The sequence below is a fragment of the Phyllostomus discolor genome, chromosome 5 (genome assembly GCF_004126475.2).
Source record: "Phyllostomus discolor isolate MPI-MPIP mPhyDis1 chromosome 5, mPhyDis1.pri.v3, whole genome shotgun sequence".
NCBI classification, from domain to species: domain Eukaryota; kingdom Metazoa; phylum Chordata; class Mammalia; order Chiroptera; family Phyllostomidae; genus Phyllostomus; species Phyllostomus discolor.
In genome coordinates, this window is record NC_040907.2 from 9258784 (window position 1) to 9284498 (window position 25715).

The window sequence follows — 25715 nt, forward strand, 5'->3', positions numbered from 1 at the left end:
GCTGCCTTCCTTCCCTATGCGCCCCAGCCCAGGTGTGTGCCCCTGGCCAGAAATCAATGGTGAAGAACTTCAGGTTCTCAGAATGATGCCCAGCCAAGGCACGCTGCGGGGAGCTGGAATTTCTTACTTTTAACCTAGGGCTACTTCCTTACACTAAATGTTTTTCATTTATACAGTTAGAGTTTGTCAGTATTTCCCAAAGTTCCAGGTCAAGTACTGTTTATTATGCTGAAAGAATCAGTAAAAGCATGGACATTTCTTTTAACCTGCAAATATTATCTTTTATAGAGATGGATAGAATTCTCACTTGAATTACTCATTTGGACCCAGCATCTATATGTGAGCTATTTTTCCTCCCATAAAAATATTAGAGTAATAGCCCTGGTTGGTGTGGCTCAGTGGATTGAGCGCTGGCCTGCAAACCATTGCTAGTTCGATTCCCAGTCAGGGCACATGCCTGGGTTGCAGGCGGGGTCCCTGGTGGGGGGTGCTTGAGAGGTAACCACACGTTGATGTTTCTCTCCCTCTCTTTCTCCCTCCTTTCCCCTCTCTCTAAAAATAAATAAAATCTTTAAAAATACAAAAATATTAATTTTAGCCCTGGCTGGCGTAGCTCAGTGGATTGAGCGCGGGCTGGGAACCAAAATGCCCCAGGTTCGATTCCCAGCCAGGGTACATGCCTGGGTTGCAGGCCATAACCCCCAGCAACCGCACATTGATGTTTCTCTCTCTCTCTATCTCCCTCCCTTCCCTCTCTAAAAATAAGTAAATAAAATCTTTAAAAAAATTGTAAAAAAAATATTAATTTTTTGGTATCAGGAGCACATTAAAATTTGAACAGAAAATAATTAAAATTTGTTTTACTCATTCATCTGTATGTTTATTTAGGCTGTTGGCATTTTATAAACTGAGTATTCCTTGTTTTGAGAAGTGTGTATCAAATTCTAAAAAAACAAAGAAACTAGCCCTCGCTGGTGTGGCTGAGGTGGTTGCAGCAGCATCTGTAAACCGGAGGGCAGCAGATTTGATTCCTCGTCAGGGCACGTGCCTGGGCTGTGGGTTTGACTCCCTGTCGGAAAGTGTACATGGGGCAACAAATTGATGCTTCTTTTTCATGTGGCTGTTTCTCTCTTTCTCTCTCTCTAAAAAAAATAAACAAATGAAAAAAATATCCCTGGGTAAGGATAAAAATAAAAGGAAACAAAACAAACAAATAAAAACAAAAAATCCCCCCCAAAACTAAAATGAATACTTTGGTTGTTATTTCTAGTGCCCTAATTCTGAAAACAGGTATTTTTATGAAACTAACACTTTAAAAGTATCTGAGTATGAGGCGCTATTATAATATGATGTTTAATGGGATTTTGCTAGCCTTTATATTGTTACACAGAGACTATTTCTAAGTTCTTTGATAAATCTCTGGTAAGACAAGAAATATTATCTTAATTTGACATTTTGATCTTTTTCACTGAGACTCATCTTTTTCACATTCTGTGATTTCTAAAATTCTCTGGAAAAACTTTAACTTAGCTTTGCTTAACAATCTGTATATTAGTAAGCTTCCACCACGATTTCTCTTCCTCTACTTCCCAAAAGGTTGGAATTTCAAAGTATTTGTAAACAACTCTGCCCATTTCAAATTAGGTTATAAAAACTAACCTGCCCTGGCTGGTGTAGCTCAGTGGATTGAGTGTGGGCTGCGAATCAAAGTATCGCAGGTTCGATTCCCAGTCAGGGCACCCAGCAACCACATATTGCTGTTTCTCTCCCTTTCTTTCTCCCTCCCTTCCCTCTCTAAAAATAAATAAATATATTTTTTAAAAACATTAAGTATCTATATACTCTGCTTTTTTTCATGGGGAAACAAGTGACAAAATTGGAAGTGGAATTTTTGAGACTCTATTTTTTAAATATAATAAGACCTTTAGACTAATCTAAGAGAACTACATTTAAAAAGAAATTTTAGCCCTTTCTCATATGGCTCAGCTGGTGGGGTGTCATCTCACAAAGCAAAAGGTCAAGGTCACAGGTTTGATTCCAGTTGGGGCACATGCCTGGGTTTCGGGTTCAGAGGGGCAACAGACTGATGTTTCTCTCCCTCTCTCCCTCCCTTCCCCTATCTCTAAATATAAATAAATAAATAAATAAATGATATAAAACAAAGCCTATACCAATTAAAACATTTGTACTTGGTAAACTTGTTGCTTTTATTTTATTATTTTATTTTTAAAGGTTTTATTTATTGGGAGAGGGGAAGTGAGGGAGAAAGAGAGGGAGAGAAACATCAATTAGTTGTCTCTTTCACGTTCCCTGACCTGGAACCTGCAACCCAGGCATGTGCCCTGATCAGGCATCAAATCTGTGACCTTTGTAGAATGATGCCCAACCAACTGAGCCACAATAGTCAGGCCTAAACTTGTTGCTGTTAAGTTTCACTTAATGTCCCCTTATTCTTGTGTCACTGAGAAAGTATTATAAATACATCTTAATTGATTCCTTTTTTATTCTAGCTTATCCTTTTATTGTTTTGTGGTAGTCACAGACTGATACAAAATACCATATTTATCAATTACTCTAACTAGTCTCTCCTAATGATTTTGCTTCTAAAAGACTCTTCCTTTTTTCATAGCCCTTGAATTTTTCTTCAGCATGATTTTAATAACCAAAGGCTGCATTTAAGGTGAGATACACCCTTTATTTCTCTAATTGTAAGATATGCTTTCTCAATCCTCTTCTTTGCCCCTTTTAATGCAATTGTGCTGAGCCTTTTCTGTTCTTCATGGTGACATTTTGGTCTTTCCCAAGTGGTTTCAGCTCATTCATAGGCTATCTATCATGGTTTTAAATGAGTAATTAATATCATATTTTTTTCATTTTGAAAATTTTTATTTTTTTTTTAGAGAGAGAGAGAGAGAGAGGGAAACATCAATTTGTTCCACCTCTCTGTGCATCATTGATTGATTCTTGTTCTGGCCCCTGACGGGGGATCAACCCACACTTTGGTGCATGGAGATGATTCGCTAACCAACTGAGATACCTGGCTAGGGCCTAATTTATATCACATTTTAAAATATGTTTCATATTGTGGTTCCTAATATTGAAATTCATGCTTCATGGAAAAATGCACTTCAGTTTAACGCTAATTGAAACCATATATATACAGAACTACTGTAATTTTTTTCGGACCATGAGACGCACCTAGGTTTTAGAGGAGGAAAATAGGAAAAAAATTTTTGAAGCAAAAAATGTGGTAAAATATTTAATAACATAAATAATAAAGCCCTGGCTAGTGTAGCTCAGTGGATTGAGTGTGGGCTGCGAACCAAAGCATCGAAGGTTCGATTCTCAGTCAGGGCACATGCCTGGGTTGCAGGCCACAGCCCCCAGCAACCACACATTGATGTTTCTCTCTCTCTCTCTTTCTCCCTCCCTTCCCTCTCTAAAAATAAATAAACAATTAAAAAATAAATAATATAATATTTCACCAATGTAAATGTGAACAGAACTCAACAGCAGCATTAACAGCCATTATTCCTCCCAAATTTGGCTGGGGCGGGGGGCAGGGGGTGTGGGTGTGTGTCTTATAGTCTGAAAAATACAGTATATAGTTCATGACTTTAGGTAATTGTATGCTGGCCTGGTACTCTGTTGAGACAGAGAAATGGCCAAATGTAAATGTCTAATCCTACATTGGAATGTAGATTTACTTGTTTTTACTTTAACTGAGTAACCAATTCCATAATATTTGCAAGAACAAAAATTTTTCCCTGGCTGGTATTGCTCAGTGGATTGAATGCTGACCTGTGAACCGAAAGGTTGCTCTTTGATTCCCAGTCAGGGCATATATGCCTGGGTTGTGGGCCAGGTCCCCAGACTGGGGGGCCTGTGAGGGGCAATGGATTGATGTATCTCACACATCAGTGTTTCTCTCCTTCTCTTTCTCTCTTCCCCTCTCTCTAAATATAAATACATGAAATCTTTTAAAAAAATGTAAAAAAAGAATAAAAATTTCCATTTCATGTAATGACTGATTTGCATGAAGACAAGCTCAACCAAATACCTTAACTAAATTAGGAATGAATGAGTGCTCCTATTGTAGTGGTGCCTTTTCTGTTTCTAACTTTTCTAGACCTCTTTCTGTTCTGACTAAAGTTCCCAAAGCCGCTGAAAAACAAAGTGTGTCAAAATAGGTAATGTAAACATAAGCCAGGATTATAGCATTGGAAACAAACTAGTTAAGTTACCTGGCTCAGAATATAGAATTTTTAGAAGTAATTTGTCAAAATTCCAAAGCATTTTAATGGGTAAGGTTATAACCACATCTTGTACTGCAATTATTACAACTGTGTAAATTGTAGGTTTGCTTAGCCTTCTGAAAGTTCTGAGGATGAAAGAGATGACATGAATTGATCAGACCTGCTAAGATCATTAAGTACAGTATAGACTATTAAACCAAATGCTGGAAAAATTGATGTGAGTCACACCTCTGCTATTTTATTTATATAGATAAGTGGAAAAGAAAATTGAGTTGCTTAGTGTTCTAAACAATTCCTCTTTCCTGGACACAATACAGTTGTCTTAATTTTGTTGGTTTTCCCCAGGGTTCTGTAAACTAGCCTTTATATAAAAGCTCAAGTGTAGGCTTTAAAAACGCTTAGGCCTGAAAAGCCAGAGGTCTAAACCCTTACTCTGTTCAAATATTAAATTATAGTAAGTCCTCTGAGGCGAACAATACTAAACATGTGACCATTTCATTTCAGTTTTATTCCCAGTATACCGTAATGATCAACAAGAAGATCTTGCAAAAAGTTTCGCAAGATCCTATATAAAATAAAGTTGCTTAACGTTACAAGCTAATGATTCTTGGGAGGGATGGGTTTCTGAAGCCGCCGTTGCTCAACCGGGCGGTGAAAAGGGCGGCCTGGTTCTGACACTTTCCCAAGCCGGCGGGGATCCAAGTGCCCGGAAACCGCCGGGAGCTGGCCAAAGGGTGCGCGAGGGGAAAGTGTCTTGGCCTAAGAGAGGCCTTTGCGGCCGCTTTGATATCCACTCGTGTCAAAACTAACTCCCTTTCTCTCTTTTCTTCCCCCAGCCCGGCGCCGAGGACCCCCGCTCAAGGGGCTGAAGGCCACCCTGCGGCCGCCCCGCCGGTGGCGAGACTGACTCAGCGCCCGCCCCGCCGCCGTCTCCCCCACGCGCCTGCGCGCTAGCGCATCGGGACCGAGCGCGCGAGCGCTCTTCCCTCCCCCGCGCGCCTGCGCGCCGTCTGAGAGGGACTCGGCGTCTCGGCCTCCGCGGGAGGGCGGGCGCGCGCGCGCCCGCGGTAAAGAGGCGGGCTGCGCGCGCGCCGGTGGGAAGCGTCCGGCTGCCACAGCGCCAGCTCGGTCGTAGTCGCTGCCGCCCGGATCCCCCTCGCCCCTCCTCCCGGCTCCCCCTCCCGCCGCCGCCCGGGCGCATGCGCCGCCGGAGCGCGAGGGTCGGCTTCGGGTGTGTGGTGGCGGCAGAGCGGAGCTGCGAGCCCGGAGAGTCAGAACCTGGGGGAGAGGGATGGTCTCTGCACGGGGGGGAGCCGGAGGAGCCGCCGCCGCTGCCGACGCCACCGCCGCAGCCGCCGCCGCCGCCGCCTCGGCGCCCGCCTCCCAGCGCTGACGGGCTCGCACGAAGCCGGCGAGGGAGAACCCGCACCAGCGGTCGCCGGCACACCGCCCAGCATGGTCCGGGAAACCAGGCACCTCTGGGTGGGCAACTTACCGGAGAATGTGCGGGAAGAGAAGATCATCGAGCATTTCAAACGGTGAGTGACACGAGGCCCGGGGCCGCGCTCTCCTCGGTCCCCGCTGCCCGCTCCGGCCCGTTGCCGGACCCTCCTCGTGCACGGAACTGGCGAGAGGACCCGGGCCGGACCCACCGACGGGTGCGGGGGGCGCGCGGATGCCCGGCCGCCTCTCGGCCGGCGTCGTTGCGTCGGGCCTCGGCGGAGCGGGCGCGGCTGCTGCCCTCTCACTTCCCAATAAGGAGGAGGCTGTTGCTCGGCCTCCGCGAACCCCGCGCCGGGAAGGTGCCCTGGCGCTGGCGAGGCAGCGGCGGGGCGGCGTCCCTGCGAGCCGCTGCCCCGGGCTCCGAGCGGCCCGGCCCGGCCCGGCCGCGACCCGAGCCCTTCCCCGCCCCGCCGGCCCCGCACGGCCAACTCCGGAGTTCCGCGGCAACTCCCGCTCCTCGCCCCGCGGACGCGCGGAAATGTCTGACCCCGGGAGGCTTTTGTGCGAGAGGACAGGTTACACAAAAATACAAGTCGTGGTAGGTAGCGTCGGAACGTGTCGGAATTGGGAAGACACTTGGACTCGAGGGACCTCTCACGGAGGGGGTATAACGCACAGTATTTTTGTTCTGCGGGGTTGGGTAGGGGATCGTGGCTGAGGATTAGTTGGCGCGCCCGTTTCGGCTCTTCGCTTCCCTTCCTTCAGCCCCTGGGGTCGCTGGATGAGGAGGCTGCTGGGGGCTAGCGCGTGCAGCGGCAGGCAGGTCCGCCTCCGGTGGCCGGGTCCCCGCCTCGCAGCGCTCCCGAGCCCGGGATCCCGGGTCCCGGGGCCGCGCTGGCGCTGCCCCCGAAGGGCCGCTTTTGAAGGGACGGTGTTTCCCTCCCACCCGGAGTTCTCTAATCAATGGTTAGGAAAAACGCAGGCCTTTAAAAGTCAGCAGACGTGGTTTAAAAAAGAAATAATTTCCTAGATCTATTTCTTTCTCTCTCTCTTCCTTCCTCTTCCATTCCTTTCTTTTTTTGTCTAAGAAACGTTGGGATAAGGGGTGTTCTCTACGGTTCTTGTTCAGTAGTATTTAGCGCTTGTTCTCTTTGTGAAATGATGTGTGCCATAACAGTCGTCAGTATAAAGTAATGGAAATGACGATTTACTTACACCTGGTACAAATTGAGGACTTCAGCATATCTGTGACTGTCCTCCAAAATTACCGGTTATTCCGACATTCAAGACCCTGAAAGGTTTGAGTTTGTTTTACTCCTTACGTCTCTTACTATCTAGCCAGTGAAGGAAATCGTGAAGAGCCCTTATTAGTGAGTCACCATGGGAAAAATACATTGCGTCGCTTGCTCTGAGCAGCCTCCTGGAGGAAATGGAAGCAGCGGCGGCGGAGCTCCGCTTTCTTTTAGATGGAGGATCATTGATTCTGTTGGTGGTTGCTGTTACTGGGGTATTAAATCATCTTCACCTCTGGAGCGCGCGTCTGCGCGTGTCCGCGTGTGAAAAGGAGCCGGGAATAGTGAGGCCATTCATAACCTGCTGTCCTCGGCAGGACTGGGGGAGGCGCGCTTCCAGGGACTCTCCGGGTGTTTACTACGCTGTTCTGGGAAACCAGGCAAGGGGAAGGCCGCGAGCGAAAGCTCGCCTCTGTCCCGAGTGAGAAAGGGTAGACCTCCGGCTCAGTTGAGAAGCAGATGGGAACTTTACCTGGAGCTGCTGCTCCTCTTGCCGTCCCCTTCATTGTTTTGGCAGAAAAATAAGCTCCTTAGATGTGGCTGCTTTATCTCCTGGTAGACGTTGTCTCTGCCTGGGAAATTTGTATGCATCGACGTACAAACACGTGCACTGCAGCCTTCCCTTTGCTCCTCAGTGTCGTGTGGCCAGACGTGTCATTTCGCATTATGCAGATTCTATAGACAGTGCCTGTCTATCGCGGGGAGTTTGACCCCGCTGCCAGATGAGATCGTAGGGAGAGGAAAGAGGAAGTCATCCAAGGGAGTTTTGGAGGGTTGTTACTGGATGGTGCTGCGGTCCGGCTTGTGTGAATGACTTTCTAAAATGGCGGCCAGGACCCACTTTATGTGGGAATCAGCAGAGCAGATCTCAGAATGCACAGAGGGAGGAGGGGGCAGAGGATGCGAGCTGCCTTGAAAAGCCGCGGTCTGGTGGAACGTTGCTGTGTTTAAGAGGGCTTAGCTGGCACATTGCTCACGACTGCATTTAAAGGAGTATTTTACCTTTTGCAGAGCTAAAGCAGATGCTACTTATAAAAGCAACTAATTTTAAAGCTAAGACCTGAAACTCCCTTATTTTAAAAGAGACTTGAAAAAATCTTAAACGAATTTGCTTAGTTCTTTGAGTAGATAGAACATTCTTACGGGTTTAAAGAGTGTAACCCCAGACACCGGCATTTCCAGTTCCCATCCTCCCCTTCCCACCTCCACCCCCAACAGGTAATCTCTACTTCTGGTTTCTTGTTTATCCTTAAACATATGCAAGAGATGTTTTTTTTGCTGATCCAGCTGTGGAGCTAAATGGACCTTGTTTGGAGGAATTCACAGGCTTTTTATCTGTTGTAGAAAATGTCTTGTAAAACGTGGATTGCTACCGGGAGGGAAACTAAATCTGAGTAATTTAAATGAAAGGGATAAAAAATGTAGTTGTACCAGAATTACAGCTCTGCAAGAAAATTTAAGGATATTCATTTCTGGTGTGTTCTAGAAATCCGAATGATAAACATAAACATATGCAATACCTAAATTAAAGCTGAGGTTAAATTGCCTCCTTTTATCCTTTTCCCTAGTTGATTACAGCATTAACTAATAACTGTTTTACAGGTTTAAGAGGTGTACGCTGGGAATACATTATTTAAAAAAATTTCAAAATGTATATTCTCATAATAATGATTAGGTTATTGTATTAAGTGTTTGGATTTTTTTAAAAAAGGTTAAACCAGACAGCTTTGGGAGCAGGGGCAGCATTTTGGGGTTCCGGGGGTGGGGTGGGGGGGTCAGAGCCATTTTTAAAAACTATTTATATCTTGATCTTTGTTTTTGGTAGAAAATAGATGAAGGGAAGGATGCTGATTTGGCTTTTTCCCTGTGTGCCAGAGAAAGACCAAACCTTTAAAACGTAATCAGAGCATTTTCAAAATTTGCCTTTACCTTTTTTCAATAAGAATGTATCTTACTGTGTTTATTATCTTTACAGCTTTCATGTATGGTCGTTGAAAAAAAATAAATGACTGTTTCTGAATCAGATTTTAGTTAACAAAGATCCATTTCAGGGACTGGATTTGCACAATAGAGAAAGTCCTTTCCTTTGTATGTTAGCTGGGTTGAAGGGGGAAGGGAGGAGTTATACAACAATTGCTTGCTGTCTTGTAGTTGTAAGAGGGAGAGAGGTGTGTGCAAAGGCGACTCCCTGAATTAGAACGAACAAATGAATAGAACCCTTTAAAGAATATAAAATTGTCTATATCTTATTTTTAGACTTTAAGTAAATCACATATTTAGGTTTTTCCCATCCATTCCCCAGTTTAGAGAATAGGTTAAAGATTATGTAGAGGTTGAGCAGGGTAGCAAGCAGCTTGTGTAAAAATTTTGTTAATGAATGAGATCCATTTAAAAAATGGGGTTTTTTTCAATATCTAATTTTCAATATCTTATCACAGTGGGTTTCCTGATTTGAAATAACTGGAATATATGTTAGGTGTTAACATGTATTTGGATATCTTTACTTCTGGGACACAATATAAAATAAAATACTATGGAAGAGTTTCCTTGTCCTTACATACTTATAACCAGAGATATTTTTAGACAAACAAAATTGACTCACAGTAGCTTACATCATTGCTATATTGCTTCTTTTGACCCCAGCCAGTTTCTGTGTTTTGAAACCTCTGGTTTTGAATGTTATAATTTTTGAAGTTTCCATGGCAGGCTTTTTGTGCATTTTAAATAAAGTAAGAATATCAGAGTTATCTTGAAAAATAGTATTAAAAAATTCAGAATGCTTGAAATGTTATTTTATTCCCTGAGTAGAATGCCTCCGGCAGGTAGATTGGAGGAAAACACAGGGCACAGTGCCAGGAAGAACGATGGTGTCTGACTCGTGTAGAGGCCACCTTTTCCCAACTGCCGACCTTTATTGAAGACTCTGGTTGGTTGAGCACTGTATTGTTTGGTGTGCTTAGGAAGTGAGTTCAGGCTTGACTTATGAGACATTTTTAACCTTGTGAGCACTAATGTTTTGAGAATATTTATTTAGAAATTGTAAAGATAGCGGTAATGTGAAAGTTTTTTCAAGCATTCCAAGTCTCTCTTTCCCCCCAGTTTGAAATTTTGCCTAAATTAAAAAAAAAAACTGGGATAGAAAAAAGATTTTATTTATTTTTTAGAGAAAGAGAGGGAGAAAGGGAGGGAAACATCAGTGTGTGGTCTCTTCTTGTGCGCCCCCAACTGGAGACCTGGCACACAACTCAGGCATAGGCCCTGACTGGGAATTGAACTGGCAGCCCTTTGGTTCTCAGGCTAGTGCTTAATTCACTGAGCCAAACCAGCCAGGGCAAAAAATATATTAGGAATGTTTTATGAAAACTCGCATATTTAATTGGAGACTATATTTCTCTGCTTTTACTTTTTTTTAAAGCATCTCAGTAACTGTTTACTTCCAGTTGAGTTACATCATTTAGTAGCCTATTGTTCCAAAAGTTAATAAAATTCCTTAGATTAGAAATCCTTTTTTTTAAAAGATTTTATTTATTTATTTTTAGAGAGGGAAGGGAGGGAAATAGAGAGAGAGAAAAACATCAATGTGCGGTTGCTGGGGGTCATGGCCTGCAACTCAGGCATGTACCCTGACTGGGAATCGAACCTGTGACACTTTGGTTTGCAACCCACACTCAATCCACTGAGCTACGCTAGCCAGGGCTTTGCTTTTATTTTTTTTTTAAATTTATTTACTTATTTATTTTTAGAAGGGAAAGAGAAGGAGAGGGAGAGAAACATCGGTTGGTTGCCTCTCGTAGGTGCCCTTACTGATTATTGAATCCCCAACCTAGGTATGTGCCCTGACTGGGAATCAAACCTGCACCCTTTTTGTGTAAGGGATGATGCTCCAATCAACTGAGTCATACCAGCCAGGGAAGTTTCTTTGATTCTTAAAATTGACTCCGTTATTTTTTTTTTTTTAACATTCACCCAGTCATTTCATTCCTTTGCTTTAAAGACTAGGACATTTGTATTATTCTTAAAAATATTTTGGGCCCTGCCTGGTGTGGCTCAGTGGATTGAGTGCAAACCAAAGGGATGCTGGTTTGATTTACAGTCAGGGCACATGCCCAGGCTGTGGGCCAGGTCTCCAATTGGGGGGCACGCAAGAGGCAACAAGACATTGATGTTTCTCTCTCCCTCTTTCTCCTACCCTTTCTCTAAAAATAAATATATTTTAAAAATTGTATTTTACAAAACTATATTTGACTTAGTGATTTGTGTTTTTTATAAATCAATAAATTGGTAGATGGTAGATTTTTTTCTGTCTCAACCATCTATTTTTAAAAATTATGGTGTCTTCAGTAAAGGCTCTTTAGCATTCAGGACTATTTAAAAGTCTCCTTGCATTAAAATAAAGATTAAAAGTTTACCACTTTATGACATCAAAGGTTGTTAGAATCTTCAATGAAAATATTAGCATTTAGACCAGAATTTAGGAAGAGGTACTTAAACTTGAATAGGAAAGTATTATATCACTATTTTCACTTACCTGTTATCAGAATTTAGTATTTCCTTCAATTATAAAATAGTAGTAGTAGTGCCCCTGTCTGCAGGTGTGGTTCATTTGGTTGGGCTTCATCCCTCAAACCAGAAGTCGCCAGTTCAATTCCTGGCCGTGGCACATGCCTGGGTTGCAGGTTTGGTCCCCAGTCAGGCGTGTATGGGAAGCAGCCAGTTGATGTTTCTCTCTCACATTGATGTTTCCTTTGGTATCTCTCTCTCAAAAAAGGGGCGGTATCATGTACCTGTGAGTTCTCCATCAACACTAATCCAGTTGTATTTCCATATTTCACGTTGCAGCTGTAGATCTCGTTTGTGCTCGTCACAACTTGGAAGTTACAGTAACTATTAGACCTGCTGCTAGATACTTTTATTTAATGCATTAATGAAGATGTACATGTATGTATATTACTATATGACTGATATGTGTTACAGATATATTTTAAAAAGTTATGCCTCGGAGAGTTCACAAACGTAGAAAGGTAGTTAATGAATCTCATATACCCTCAATCCCATCAACCATTAATCATGGCTGACCCTGCATTATGAGAAAGAAAATAATAAAGCAAAGGAGGGGATAGAGAGTAATGGCAGTAGTAGGGGTGATGAGGAAGGCCTCTTTGGAAAGATGGCATTTGCTACACCAGAAAGGCGACCTCCTCACACCTAGATTCACTTCTCTCCTTCCTGCGCCTTTTTTTCCCATTTAACATTAATTTTCAAATAGTTCAGAAATAGTGCAGAGAATCCCCACATCCCCTTCACCCAAATTCCCCATTGTTAACATTTTGTCACATTTGCTCCATTACTGTCTTATCATTTTCTGGCATGACATCCTAAATTCCCTAAAATTTCTAGTGTGTGTATACCTCCCCCACACAAGGGCCATTTCCTGCATTGCATGACACAGTCTTCCCAGGCAGAAAATCAGCATTGGCACAAGACTACGCCCCAATCCATAGACCCCATTCAGACGATGCCAGCCATTCCAACAATCTCTTTTTCCTTTTTGGTCTAGGATCCCAGCCAGTAAGTACCATGTGTTGCCTTTGGTTGTCTTTTTTCATCAGTCTGGAACAATATCTCATTCTTACCCTAATTCTCATGTATGTGCCTGATAGAGTCTTTTTGTAAAAAAAAAAAAAAAAAGATATTATTTATTTATTTTAGAGAGAAGGGAAGGGAGAAGGAGGGAGAGAAACATCAATGTGTGAGAGAAACATTGGTCGGCTGCCTCTCGCACACGCCCCAACCCGGGACCAGGCCAGCAATTCGGGCATGTTCCCTGACTGGGAATGGAACTGGTAGGTCTTTGCTCAGCCGAGGCACGCTGGTCAGGGCTGTGCCTGACAGTCTTAAGGAGAGTAGGGTTTTTTTGTTTTTAATAAGGATTGATATATATTTTTTGAAGATTATTTATTTATTTTTAGAGAGGGGAGGGGGGAGAGAGAGGGGGAGAGAGGGAGAGAGAGAGAGAGAGAGATACAGAGATACATCAATGTGCGATTGCTGGGAGCCATGGCCTGCAATTTAGGCATGTGCCCTGACTGGGAATCGAACCTGTGATGCCTGGTTCGCAGCCCGCACTCAATCCACTGAGCTATGCAAGCCAGGGCCTTTTTAAAAAGAAAAAAATTACTTACTTACTTATTTATTTTAGTTTTTATCCTTTATATTTTAAAAAAGATTTTATTTATTTGGGAAGGGAGGGAGAAGGAAGGGAGAAAGAGAGGGAGAGAAACATCAATGTGTGAGAGAGAGATCAGTTGGTTGCTCCTTGCACATTCCAAGTGGGGACCTGGCCTGCAACCCAGGCGTGTGCCTTGACTGGGAATTGAATTGGTGACCTTTTGGTTCACAGGCCAACACTCAGTCCTGTTTGATTCTGCAGGATGACCCTCCACCTGTGTCTGTCTAGTATTACCTCGTGACTAGATCAGGTCATGCATTCTTGGCAGGAATACCACAGAAGTGATTCTTTGCCCATCTCAGAGTATTATATAAGGATGTAAACAGTGTATGTACCTCCTACTACAGGTGATGTTAACTTTGATCACTGAGTCAAGTTAGTGTATTTACCTTTTTCCCCTTTGACTTTATTAGCATTTTATGGGAAGACATTCTAATATTATATGGGTAGTCTCTTCTATCATCAAGCCTATACCCATCAGCTGTAGCATCCACTGGTAACTCTTGTCTGATTTGTCTATTATTGACAAATGATTGTCTTTTACTGTGATTCCTTCTGCATTTATTCTACTGTGGATAAGAAATCTCATGATTTCTATTTTGTCAGTAGGCTTTAGTCCAAACCTTATTTATTTTGAAATGTAAATCATCCTAGATTTAACCAGTGGGAGGGAGCTTCAAACTGGCTACTCTGCCCTTTTGATGTCTCATCATTCTTTAAGCATTTCTTTATTTATGGCACAACAAAGGCTTATTATGTGCTTTCCCCACCCCAGTTCTGGAATCAGCAGTTTCTCTAAGAGGTCCTGGTTCCTTTTAGTGTAGGGTGGTCTTTACAAACCAAAATCTGGGTGCTAAGTTTTACACATTGCTACAGAGCTAAGCTGATGTGTGTGTGCACATGTAAACATACATACATAATACGTGTACTTCTGTATCATACACTACAAAACTCTGGGTTTACATGTTTCAATACAATAAAGGCTATAACTTCCCCATTTTTATGTTTGTAAATCCCTTCCGATTTAGAATCCTGACTCCCATTATTCTCAGTATATTTATTCATTTGCCCTATCAGTTACATTCTCAATGTAGCTAAAATCCCAACCACTTTGCCTCCTCCACCTCTGTCACTTCTGAACACACTGCTCTTGCTGCTTCTGTATCTAATCTCCTTCCTCTTAACTACTCTTATTTGGAAACCAACATTTGTGGGGAGGAGCAGGCAAGGAAAGAAAGGTGGGACTAGAAGTGATTTGCCTTTAATTTTTTTCTTTCATAGAAGACAGCTTTTGGATGAATGATCACCTGCCTCTGGTGCCATTTTTAGGCAAATTAGAGCTACCTCCCTCTTAAAATTTGAATTTTGGTTGTACTTCTACCACTGATTCTTGTGATGTGAGCTTAATTACTGGACCATTGTGAGCTTTATTATATACTGAGTCCCATACAAGAAGGGTTAGTGAGAAGGGAGTTCGTTTCTTAGGAATAATATTAGGAATCATTATTGCTCCGTTTATTTGTATTTCAGTCACTTTGTGTGGTATTTCAGCAGAATTTTGTCCTGGCCCTACCTTCTTCAAAACCTTATTGAGCTCAAACTTACTTCTTCTCTTTTTTAAAAATTTATTTTTTTATCTTGAGTTATAATTCACATGTAACATTATATTAGCTTCAGTTGTAATGACTTGATATTTATATACATTGCAGAGTGATTGCCACAATAAGTCTAGTTAAACATCCATCGTCGTCGTACATAGTTACAAAAATCTTTTTTCTTGTAATGAAGACTTGTAAGATTTACTTTCAGCAGCTTTCCAGATATACAGTACAGTATTACTAACTACAGTCACTGTGCTGTACGTTACAGCCCCATGACTTGTTTACTGTGTAACTGGAAGTTTGTATCTTTTAACCCCCTTTCTTTCTCCCACTCTTGTCCCCGATCTGTTGTAGGAGCTTGCTTTTTTTTTTTAGGTTTCACATATAAGTCAGATCATATATTTGTTTTTCTCTGTCTGACTTATTTGACTTAGTGAACACATGAATGCCCTCAAGGTCCATTCATGTGTTCACAAATGGCAAGATTTCCTCCTTTTTATGGCTGAATAGTACTCCACTATATATCACATCTTTATCCATTCCTCAGTAATAGATAAACACTTAGGTGGTTTTTATATCTTAGCTCTTGTAAGTAATGCTACAATGAATGAACAGGGAATGCATATATTTTTTTCAAAGTAGTAATTTTGTTTTGTTTGGATACTCGGAAGTGGCATTGCTGGATCATATGTTAGTTCTATTTCTAATTTTTTGAGGAGCTTCCATGCTGTTTTCTATAGTAGCAGCACCTAACTTTTGTTTTTCCCTTCCTTCTACATTACTCTTGGCCCCCGACCAAGGGGTTCCTTGATGAATTAAGACCCATATTCCTTGACACAACCTCCAGAATCTTGGAGTTTTGTATAGTTTGTATTATTTGAAGTAAATCCCAGACATCTTATTTTATTCATAAACTAGATGAGAAGCACTATTTAAAGATGTATAATACTGTGGTATATCCCTACTTCAAATACCCAGTCATTATTCAAGTTTGTAATTGTTTTAAGAATCTTTTCTTTTTAAACCCAGGCTCTAAATAAGATACATAGATATTAATTGTGATATATTTTAAAATTTTTATTGAGGTATAATTTGCATACAGTGAAACATACCTATTTGAAGTTAGAATTTGTTAAATTTTAGGAAATGTAGGCAGGCCCTGGCTGGTGTGGCTCATTTGGAGCATTGCCCAGTAATTCAAAGAAGTGTTGTGGGTTTGGTCCCCAGTCAGGGAGTATATGAGAGTCAACCGATCCGTGTTTCTCTTTCACACCTATGTTTCTCTCCCTCTAAAAAAATTAAGGAAAAAAAAAGAGAAAGAAGGAAATGCAGGTCTTGTAAGCAGCAGCAGCAGCCAGGATACCATAGTTTGTTTATTTACTTATTAAAGGACATTGGGACTTTAAAAAAAATATTTTCTTTATTTGTTTTTAGAGAGGGGGAAAAGATGGAGAAACAGAGGGAAAGATATCAATGTGTGATTGCTTCTCGCACCCCCCCCCCCCCCTACTGGGGACCTGGCCTGAAACCCAGGCATGTACCCTGACTGGGCATTGAACCGGGACCCTTTGGTTCACAGGCCTGCACTCAATCCACTGAGCTCCACCAGCTTCAGCCTGGACTTTTTTAATGTATAGGTTTTAATCTCTCTCCTTACAACTTAATTTTTTGGAAACCAGTTTGATTGTACTATAGAGTTTCTTGTAGTATGTGATTTGCTGATGATATTCTTGTCCTGTGGTATACATCAACATTGCCTTTTGCATTCTGTGTTTCCTGTGAGCTCATAAGTGGACCTATTTTTAAATATTTTGATAATTGCTTGTCAACATAATTGGTTTTCTTTGTAATTCCATGCATTTCATTTTATTCCGACAAGGGGCTTATAGGTTTTACCGGACTGTTGTAGTGGTCCGTGGCATAAAAATCTTAAGCACCAGTGGTTTAGACAAACTCTTAGGTTAAGAATAGAATGCTAACAGCATATTTAAGTACTAATTTTAGCTTTGACATACAAAGGTTGAGGTGAAAAAGTTAAAATTACTAAAAAACTTTAAGACTAGAAAATGCAAAAGAGGTTATGTCCTGTGACTCCCCCCCCCCCCCCGCCTTTTCCTTATTGTAAATTTACATGACTAGAACTACTACTTTTATCATGGGTATTTTTTTTTTCTGTTTTTACATTCTTCCTCTTTCCCCTGTTCCATCCTAGAAATCATGGAATCTTTAGATTTAAGGTTGTTCCTTTTAGTCAACTTGAATTCTTTCAATGAAATGAATTTCAAGCACATCCATAGTTAGAATTAAATGTCATAACACATATTAACTTCTGTTATATAGGTGGACCCAACTTTTTTAAAAAAAGATTTTGTTTATTTTTAGAGAGAGGGGAAGGGAGGAAGGAAGAGAGGGAGAGAAATAATCAATGTGTGGCTGCCTCTCACATGCCCCCTACTGGGGACCTGGCCCGCAACCCAGGCATATGCCCTGACTGAGAATGGAACTGGTGACCCTTTGGTAGGCTGGCACTCAGGCCACTGAACCACATCAGCCAGGGCAAGGCTTTAAATCCCGTTAAAGTTAAAACCCATTTTAAAAGTCAACTGATGGTTCAAAGGAAATAGCTACATGGAGTCTGATAGAGACATATATGAAGTTGAGTCTCATTATTTAGCCTTAATAATGCAGGATAACAATTCTTAACACAATTAGAGTCTGCCCTTATTAGGTTATTTTCTGTCGGGCATGGGTAGGTAAAAGTCTAAAGAAATTAGTTCTCTCCATTGTCCTGTGATAGAGAAAGAAGGTTCCTGGTTTGATGGGAAAAGCAGCTGCTGTTCTCAGGTTGTGTCTGCAGCTAAGTAGTTTTTTTAACATAAAAAATCAATTATGTTCCGTAGCAGCATTATTCACAGCCAAAAGATGGAAGCAACCCTACTGTCCATGACCCATAAATGAGTAAACAGAATGTCCTTATTAGGTGTATGATAAATAGAATACACACAGTGGTGTATCATTCAGCCTTAGAAAGGAACTTCTGGTGTATGGTACAACATGGAGGAACCTTGAAGACATTAAGCTAAATGAAATAAGGCAGTCACAAAAGGACAAATATTGTATGATTCTACTTATACTAGGCACTTAGAGCAGTCAAATTCATAAGACAAAGTGGAATGGCACTTGCTTTGTTTTTTTACTGTTAATAAGCAGTGCTGTAGTGAGCATTCTTGTACACTGTTCACAGACACATGTAATTATACACATATGATAAATTCCTATAAATGGAATTGCCGAGGATATAGTCTCAGTTCTTACTAGTGACAGTTATATTGTTATCTATCTATCTATCTATCTATCTATCTGAGAGAGGGGAAGGGAAGGAGAAAGAGAGGGAGAGAAACATCAGTGTGTGGTTGCTCCTCATGTGCCCCCAACTGGGGACCTGGCCTGCAACCCAGGCATGTGCCCTGACTGGGAATTGAACCAGCAACCCTTTGGTTTGCTGGCCCACACGCAATCCACTGAGCTATACCAGCCAGGGCACATTGTCTTTCTAAGAGGTGTCTCCAATTTACATTACTCCTGCACACAGTATTGTGGAAGTGCCTATTTTCTTATACTCTGGCTAACTATTATTAAATAGATATTATTAAAACTTAGGTTTTTGTGTTATGTGGTACCTTTTTTTAAAATTTAGATTTTCAAAAGTTTAACTGTAATTGAGCAGTTTAGGTGTTTGTTTACCATTTGCGAGTATGTCAGTATTTCTAAAGAATTCCTATTCAGTTATTTTGCTTGTTTTTTGTTTAGCCTTTGTCTCCTGTGATTTGTAAGAACTGTTTGTATATTTAGGAAATCGTTTAATTTTCATGTGTTACAAGTGTTTTTTCCATTTGTCCTTTGACTGTATTTTGCTACTTAAGAACTCTAATTTTTATGTGGTCTTTTCCTTTATGACTTAGAGATTTTACCTCAGGTTGGTAGTCTTTCTTAGACCCCTGAGTATGCAGTCAACTGATACACACATTGTAGGGAGCAGAGAAGTGGGCAAGCCGCTACAAATCGTCCCTCTTCTCCCCTTTCCCGTACTGCCTCCCCTCATCCCTGTCCTAGAAAACACCTCAGGGTATTAGCGCTTTCTAAAATGAGACTAGGGCTCTGTGGTTGACTGCCTTTTGCTGGCTTTAGCTCTTTTTTGTCATCTTTAGGAATTATTTGTACTTAGTCAAAAGATAGAGTGATTAGAAGAGGAATGGTTTATAAATCCACTTTATACATAAGTTTATTTCATGATAGAGTTTTTGAGAGAATTCTGTATTGCCATGAAATGAAGATGCAGATTTTGGCTGTCATAAGTGGCTTACTCCCAGTTAGGCATGCTTGAAATAGAAAATGTCTTCCAAATGTGCCCAGTTGCAGAAATGTGACATATGGTTGATTTATATTGAGATACTGTAGATGCTTATGACTAAAGGAGATATAAAATCTTTTGTACTAAAGGACAGTGACATGTACTGTTTTGTCCCTTTCTTTTAATAACCCTTTTATTGAAATATAATTTACATGGCATAAAACTCATCCTTTTAAGGTGTACGATTCAGGTGTTTTTAGTATAGTCACAGAGTTTTGCAACCATCACCACTAATTTCAGAACATTTTCATCACTGCAGAACGAAACCCCACACCCATTAGCTCTCCTTTCTCCCTTCTCCCCAGCCTTTAGCAGCCAGTAATTTACTTCCTTTTCTGTGAATTCGCCTGCTTTGAACCTTTCATTCTTAGAGAATTACACAATATGTGACTGACTGCTTTCACTTAGCATAATGTTTTCATCCATGTTGTATAGTATGTATTAGAACTTCATTTTTTAAAATTGCTGAACAACTCCATTGTATGGACATGTTTTAAAATCCACTCATCAGTTGGATATTTTGATGGTTTCCAGTTCTGGCTATTATGAATACTACTATGAACATTTCTGTACCTGTTTTTATGTGGACATACATTTTCACTTCTCTTGGGTAATATATCCAGGAGTTGGAGTTGCTAGGTTATGAGGTAATTCTAAGTTTAGCATTTTGAGGAACTGCTTAACTGTTTTCCAAAGTGGCTATACCATTTTACAATCTCACCAGCAATGTGTTAGGGTTTAGATTTTCCCTTATCCTCATCATCACTTACTATCTTTTTTATTTTAGCTGCCCTAGTGGATGTGTAAGTGGAATCTCGTTGTGGTTTTGGTTTGTGTTTCCCTGAAGACAAGTTGTTGAGCAAATTTTCCTAGGCTTATTAGCTGTCTGTATGTCTTCTTTGGAGAAATATGTTTTTACCTACTTTGCTTATTTTAAAATTGCATTATGTCTTTTTCATTGTTGAGTTGTAAGAGTTCCTTATTATATAATTTGCAGATATTTCTCCCCTGTTTTTTGTGGGTTTATATTAATTTTTGATATTTGTCTTTGGATAGAATAAAACTGTTAACTTTTAATTTATCATTGTCATGCTGACACTTTAAATTTTGTATTTATCTTTGTCATTCTGGGCCAACGATTATCAACTGGTATACCATAAGAATTTTTAAAGCATGCAGTATCTGACTTATTTAGTCAGGGGCACTGACCTCTTTCCCCTTCCTTAGGTTGTCAAATTAAAAAGTGACAACAGTTAACACAACAATAGCCACCCACTGTGAATGAATCAAAATTATACCTATTTTTTTTTTGGTCAGGTTGGCAAAAAACATTTTTTAGTCTGCTGCAGAATTTTAGTAATAAGTTTGTGTGTGCCATGAGGTGAAAAATGTTGAAACTACTATTCTAGATAATTGTTAAAACTGAAGGTTTACGTTTGTTTTTAACATTTTGACAGTTGTATTGAGGCATATGACTAATACAAGTATCACCATCTTATTTGGTCATGTCCAAATTGTGAGGAGTTTTGCAATGTAAGTGTTTGATTCTGTCTTTTAGCAAACTTGAAGTATTTCTAGTAACTGGTATAAAAATAAAATTAAGGTTGATTTATACATTAGTAATTTTTTTTTAGATTTTATTTATTTATTTTTAGAGAGGGAAGGGAGAGAGAGAGAGAGAAACATCAATGTGCGATTGCTGGGGGTCATGGCCTGCAACCCAGGCATGTACCCTGACTGGGAATTGAACCTGTGATGCTTTGGTCCGCAGCCCGCACTCAATCCACTGAGTTATGCCAGCCAGGGCCATTAGTAATTTCTTTTTTTTTTTTTTTTTAAGATTTTATTTATTTATTTTTAGAGAGGGAAGGGAAGGAGACAGAGAGAGAGAGAGAGAGAGAGAGAGAGAGGGAGAGAGGGGGGGGGGGGAGACACATCAATGTACGGTTGCTGGGGGCAATGGCCTGCAACCCAGGCATGTGCCCTGACTGGGAATCGAACCTGCGACGCTTTGGGTTCGCAGCCCGTGCTCAATCCACTGAGCTACGCCAGCCAGGGCAGTAATTTCTTAATAAAACATCTTTGTACAAAAAGGTGATGTAAGTGTTGATGTTACTGCATTAATTCCAGATAGTTTGGTGGTTGTAACGGATATGTTTATGACCAACCATAAGAGTTCCAAAGTGGAATGATTTTCAATCTTTTTGTAATATAAAAAACAAACACAAACAGTTATTTTCTCTGCTATTATAGGCATCCTGATCAAGCTTTAATGTTGATCAAGAGATCAATATTATCCCTTAAGGAAGGCATGTTCACTTGCTCTTCACTTTCTTTCCTTGTTTTAAAAAAATATCTTAAATTCTCACCTGAGGGTATATATGTTCATTGATTTTAGAGAGACGGGGAGAAAGATAGAGTGAAACATTGATCAGTTTTCTCCCAGTTGCCTCCAGTACATGTGGCTACTGGGGATCAAACCTGCAACCTAGGTATGTGCCCTGATTGGGAATTAAACCCACAACATTTTGGTGTACGGGGTAACACTCCAACCAACTGAGCAACTCCTCCAGGGCTTCACTTTCTGTCTAGCCATACTTACTGTACATTTGCTTTTTACTTATTTATTTTAAGATATTGTCTGTTTATTTTTAGAGAGGGGAAGGGAAGAAGAGGAACATTAATGTGTGGTTGCCTCTCCCGTGGCCCACACTGGGGACCTGGCCCACAATCCAGGCACGTGCCCTGACTGGGAGTCAAACCAATGACTCTTGGGTTCACAGTCCAGTGCTCAATCCACCGAGCCACACCAGTCAGGGCTGATCATTTGCTTTTTAATAAGGAATGGCTTGGCTATGGTGGGATAAAGGTTAGAAATGTGGGCAATACAGAAAGCCATTGGTAGTTCGATTAAATAGGTGGTTTTTGGAAAGTGGGTGTCTAGTTTAATTGCATGCCTCTTGTAAGAGGCTATTTACAACCCTCTATCTCTGTCTGGAATAGTAGGACAGTGTTGATATTTAGAACAGATATCTTCACCTGGAAATAAAGCAGTAATCGTAAAAGACTCAGATGTGATCTTTAAACTCTAGGAGTTAATGGGGCAAAGCAGGACTAGCTGCAGAATTTGAATGTATTATCTCATCAGTGGAGTGGACCTATTACATTTCAGGAATGACTGGAAGATTCTTTGCTAGAAGGGACTGTGTACAACTAAGTGTGTGGCTATTATTTGCTGTTGCTTATTAGTAGGATCAGTTGCAGAAGCTAGGGTTAAAATTAATTATCGCATTCTTACTTATAACCCAGATAGTAATGGTTGAATGCAGTGCCTTATCAAAAGAAAGGGTATTGAGAGAATTCATTGGGTTTTTAGCATACTTAGTGATCTTTAGCTTTATGTAATTAGTGTTGCTTTGGAAATTATGGAGTGATTTTCCTGGGTTGATGGAAACAGTGTAGAATAGGAGGAATTTTCTTTTTACCTAGCGGGTGGCTGTTGATTGGAGTATCACATGCCAAGGTTGTGGGTTCAATCTCCAGTTGTGGCACATACAGGAAGCAACCAATGAATGCATCAATAAGTGGAACAACAAATTCCGCCCCCCCCCCCCCCCGTTCCCCCTGGCCTTCCTCTTTCTCTGTCTCCAAAAAAAAAAAAAATCAAGAAAAAACATTTTTAAAAATGGTAAAAAGCCCTGGGGTATGGCTTGGTACATTGAGCACAGGCCTATGAACCTAAAGGTAGTTTGATTCCTGGTTAGAGCACATGCCTGGGTTTGGGGGCCAGGTCCCAGCTGGGGGTGTGCGAGAGGCAGCCAATTGATGTATCTTTCACAGATTGATGTTTCTCTTTCTTTCTGTTACCTTCCTTTCCCCTTTTACTCAAAATAAATAAAATCTTTAAAGAAGTTGTAAATAAATTCTGTGAGATTAGGGATTATCGTTTTGGTCCTTGATATTCATCAAGTGTCTAGAACATATAAAAACCATATAATTTATTGTTGAGTCAGGATCAGAACTTTAGTCTCTTTTCTCACACTCTCATGCTTTTACTCCACTATAGCACATTGTTCTCAAATATAAAATTGGAAGCCATTAACACTCTGAAATTATATTCTGTAAGGAATTGCTGTTTGATGGTCAGTGCTTATTACATAAATTGTCAAATGTTGGAAGGAGACAAGACCTTTCAGCAAACCGTATTACATTATTTTATGTAATTTCTAAATTCTCTTTTTAAAATGTAGAAGAATACCATACAGTGTACTTTGATCAATTTAATCTTTTTGATGGTGAAGATTTTTGGCCCAGCAGAAAACAATTTAGTACTTTTAATTGTTTATGAAGGTAGACCTATTAGATTGTTATATTACTGAAGCTTGTAGCAATCAAGCACAATTTCTTAGCTTTATGTTACTTTCTTGAAAAACTTTTATTTTTTATCTTTAGGGGTTTTATTTATTTATTTATCAGGGGGAAGGGAGGGAGAAAGGTAGAGAAACATCAGTGTGTGAGAGAGAAACATCTATCCATGCCTCTCACACACCCCCATCTAGGGACTTGGCCCACAACCCAGACATGTGCCTTGACTGGGAATCAAATTGACAACATTTTGGTTCACAGGCCTGCGTTCTACCCACTGAGCCACAACAGCCAGGGTAGGGTTCTTTTTTTTAATAGAAGAAAAATTTACATAACCTTGGATTTAGTGATAAGCCTTTTATGTATGTATGTGGTAAACTGTACATAGTATAAAATTTATTTTAACCATTTTAAGTGTATAACTCATTGGCATTAAGTATATTCACAATGTTTATATAACCATCACTACTATCTATTCCTAGAATATTTTTCCTTTTATGCAGAAAATCTCTACCCATTATGCAGTAATTCCTCATTTCTTCCTACCCCAAGCCCCTGGTAAAACCTATGTTCTACTTACTGTCTGCGAATTTTCCTGTTGTAGATAACTTTCATAAGTGAAATCATAAACTATCCTTTTATGTCCTGCTTTTTAAAATTTAGTATGATGTTTTCAAGGTTTATCTATGTTGCAGCATATATCAAAACTTCATTTCTTTTTATGTCTTAATATAATATTCCATTATAATATGTATACACCACATTTTGTTTATTCATCTGTTGATGGACACTTGGCATCTACATCTTTTGGCAATTGTGAATAACGCTGCAGTGAGCATGATGTTACACATATGTGTTTGAGCCCCAGTTTCCATTTCTTTTGGGTATATGCCTACAATTAGAATTGTTGAGTCACATGTTAATTCTGTGCTTAACTTTTTGAGCAAATGCCAAACTTTTCCACAGCAGCTGTACCATTTTACAGTTTTGCCAGCTATGTACAAGGTTTCAAATTTCTCCACATCGTTGCCAACACTTGTTCTTTTCTTTGTTTTTTTTTTTCTTTAAATACTAGTCATCCTAGTAGGTGTGAAGTGTTATGTCATCTTGTTTTTGATTTGCATTTTCCTAATAGCTAATGATTTTGAGCATCTTTCCCGTGCTTTTTCTGCCATCTGCATGTATGTCTTTGGTGAAGTATTTTGCCTGTTTAAAAAAAATATGTTGAGTTGTAAGATTTCTTGTATTCTAGATACAAGTCCTTTGTCAGATAAACTGGAAGGTATTTTTTAGTGTTTGTATGGAAAGAACTATTTCAATTTCTGTCATTTTCCTCCTGAATTTAAAAAGATCCTTTCATCAGTTCATTTATACCAAATAATTTTGTTCTAGTTAATTTTGCCTTTTGAAACTGGATTTTATGATTGTGTATTTTCTGTGAGAGGTAATAACTTCAACTATACTAGTGGATATAAAAAGAAAATTTCTGCTCTCTGATAATGTTGTCAGCTTCTTCAGGGGAAATGTGAAATCGTGACCCTCGGTTGTCAGGGACTAAGAGTGCCATATTTAAAAAGTGCTGTGCCTGTCTTTCTAAAAGGCCAGATTGCAAGTACACTAACTCCTACTGAAATCTGTGGAATTTTCATGAATTCCTTTATTCCGTCCTAGTTACATATATGCTTCAAAATAAAAAAGTGCCCTAAAATTTTTCTTAACATACATTATTGAACAGTTTTTTTGGAATAAAAGTGAGAACATATGGTTTATCAAAAGATTTTCTTAGATGTATTAACATGAAAAACAATTTTAGCCTTGGCTGGTGTGGCTCAGTGGATTGAGTGCTGGCCTGCAAACTAAAGGGTTGCTGGTTCGATTCCTAGTCAGGGCCAGGTCCCCAGTGGGGGTACTTGAGAGGCTATCACACATTGATGTTTCTCTGCCTTTCTTTCTCCCTCCCTTCCCCTCTCTCTAAAAGTAAATAAACAAAATCTTTAAAAAATAGATTAAAAAAGGAAGAAAAACAATTTTAATTACACTTAAATTACAAATTTTAGCAGTTTTCTTACCCCTTGGAAAAGAAAATTAAATAGTAAAAAATCATCCCTGCTTGCGGAT

The 25715-nt window shown here is 40.3% G+C and overlaps 1 protein-coding gene across 1 annotated transcript in view; it reads left to right on the top strand.

Annotated features, from left to right (window-relative positions):
- The first annotated feature begins 5368 nt into the window (after positions 1 to 5368).
- The window catches only part of SPEN (spen family transcriptional repressor), a 71885-nt gene continuing 51538 nt past the window's right edge, over positions 5369 to 25715 (top strand). The window contains exon 1 of the mRNA XM_028511453.2: positions 5369 to 5794. Within this exon, the coding sequence (XP_028367254.1) occupies positions 5712 to 5794 (83 nt within the window). The 5' untranslated portion in view covers positions 5369 to 5711. The remainder of the gene's footprint in view (positions 5795 to 25715) is intronic.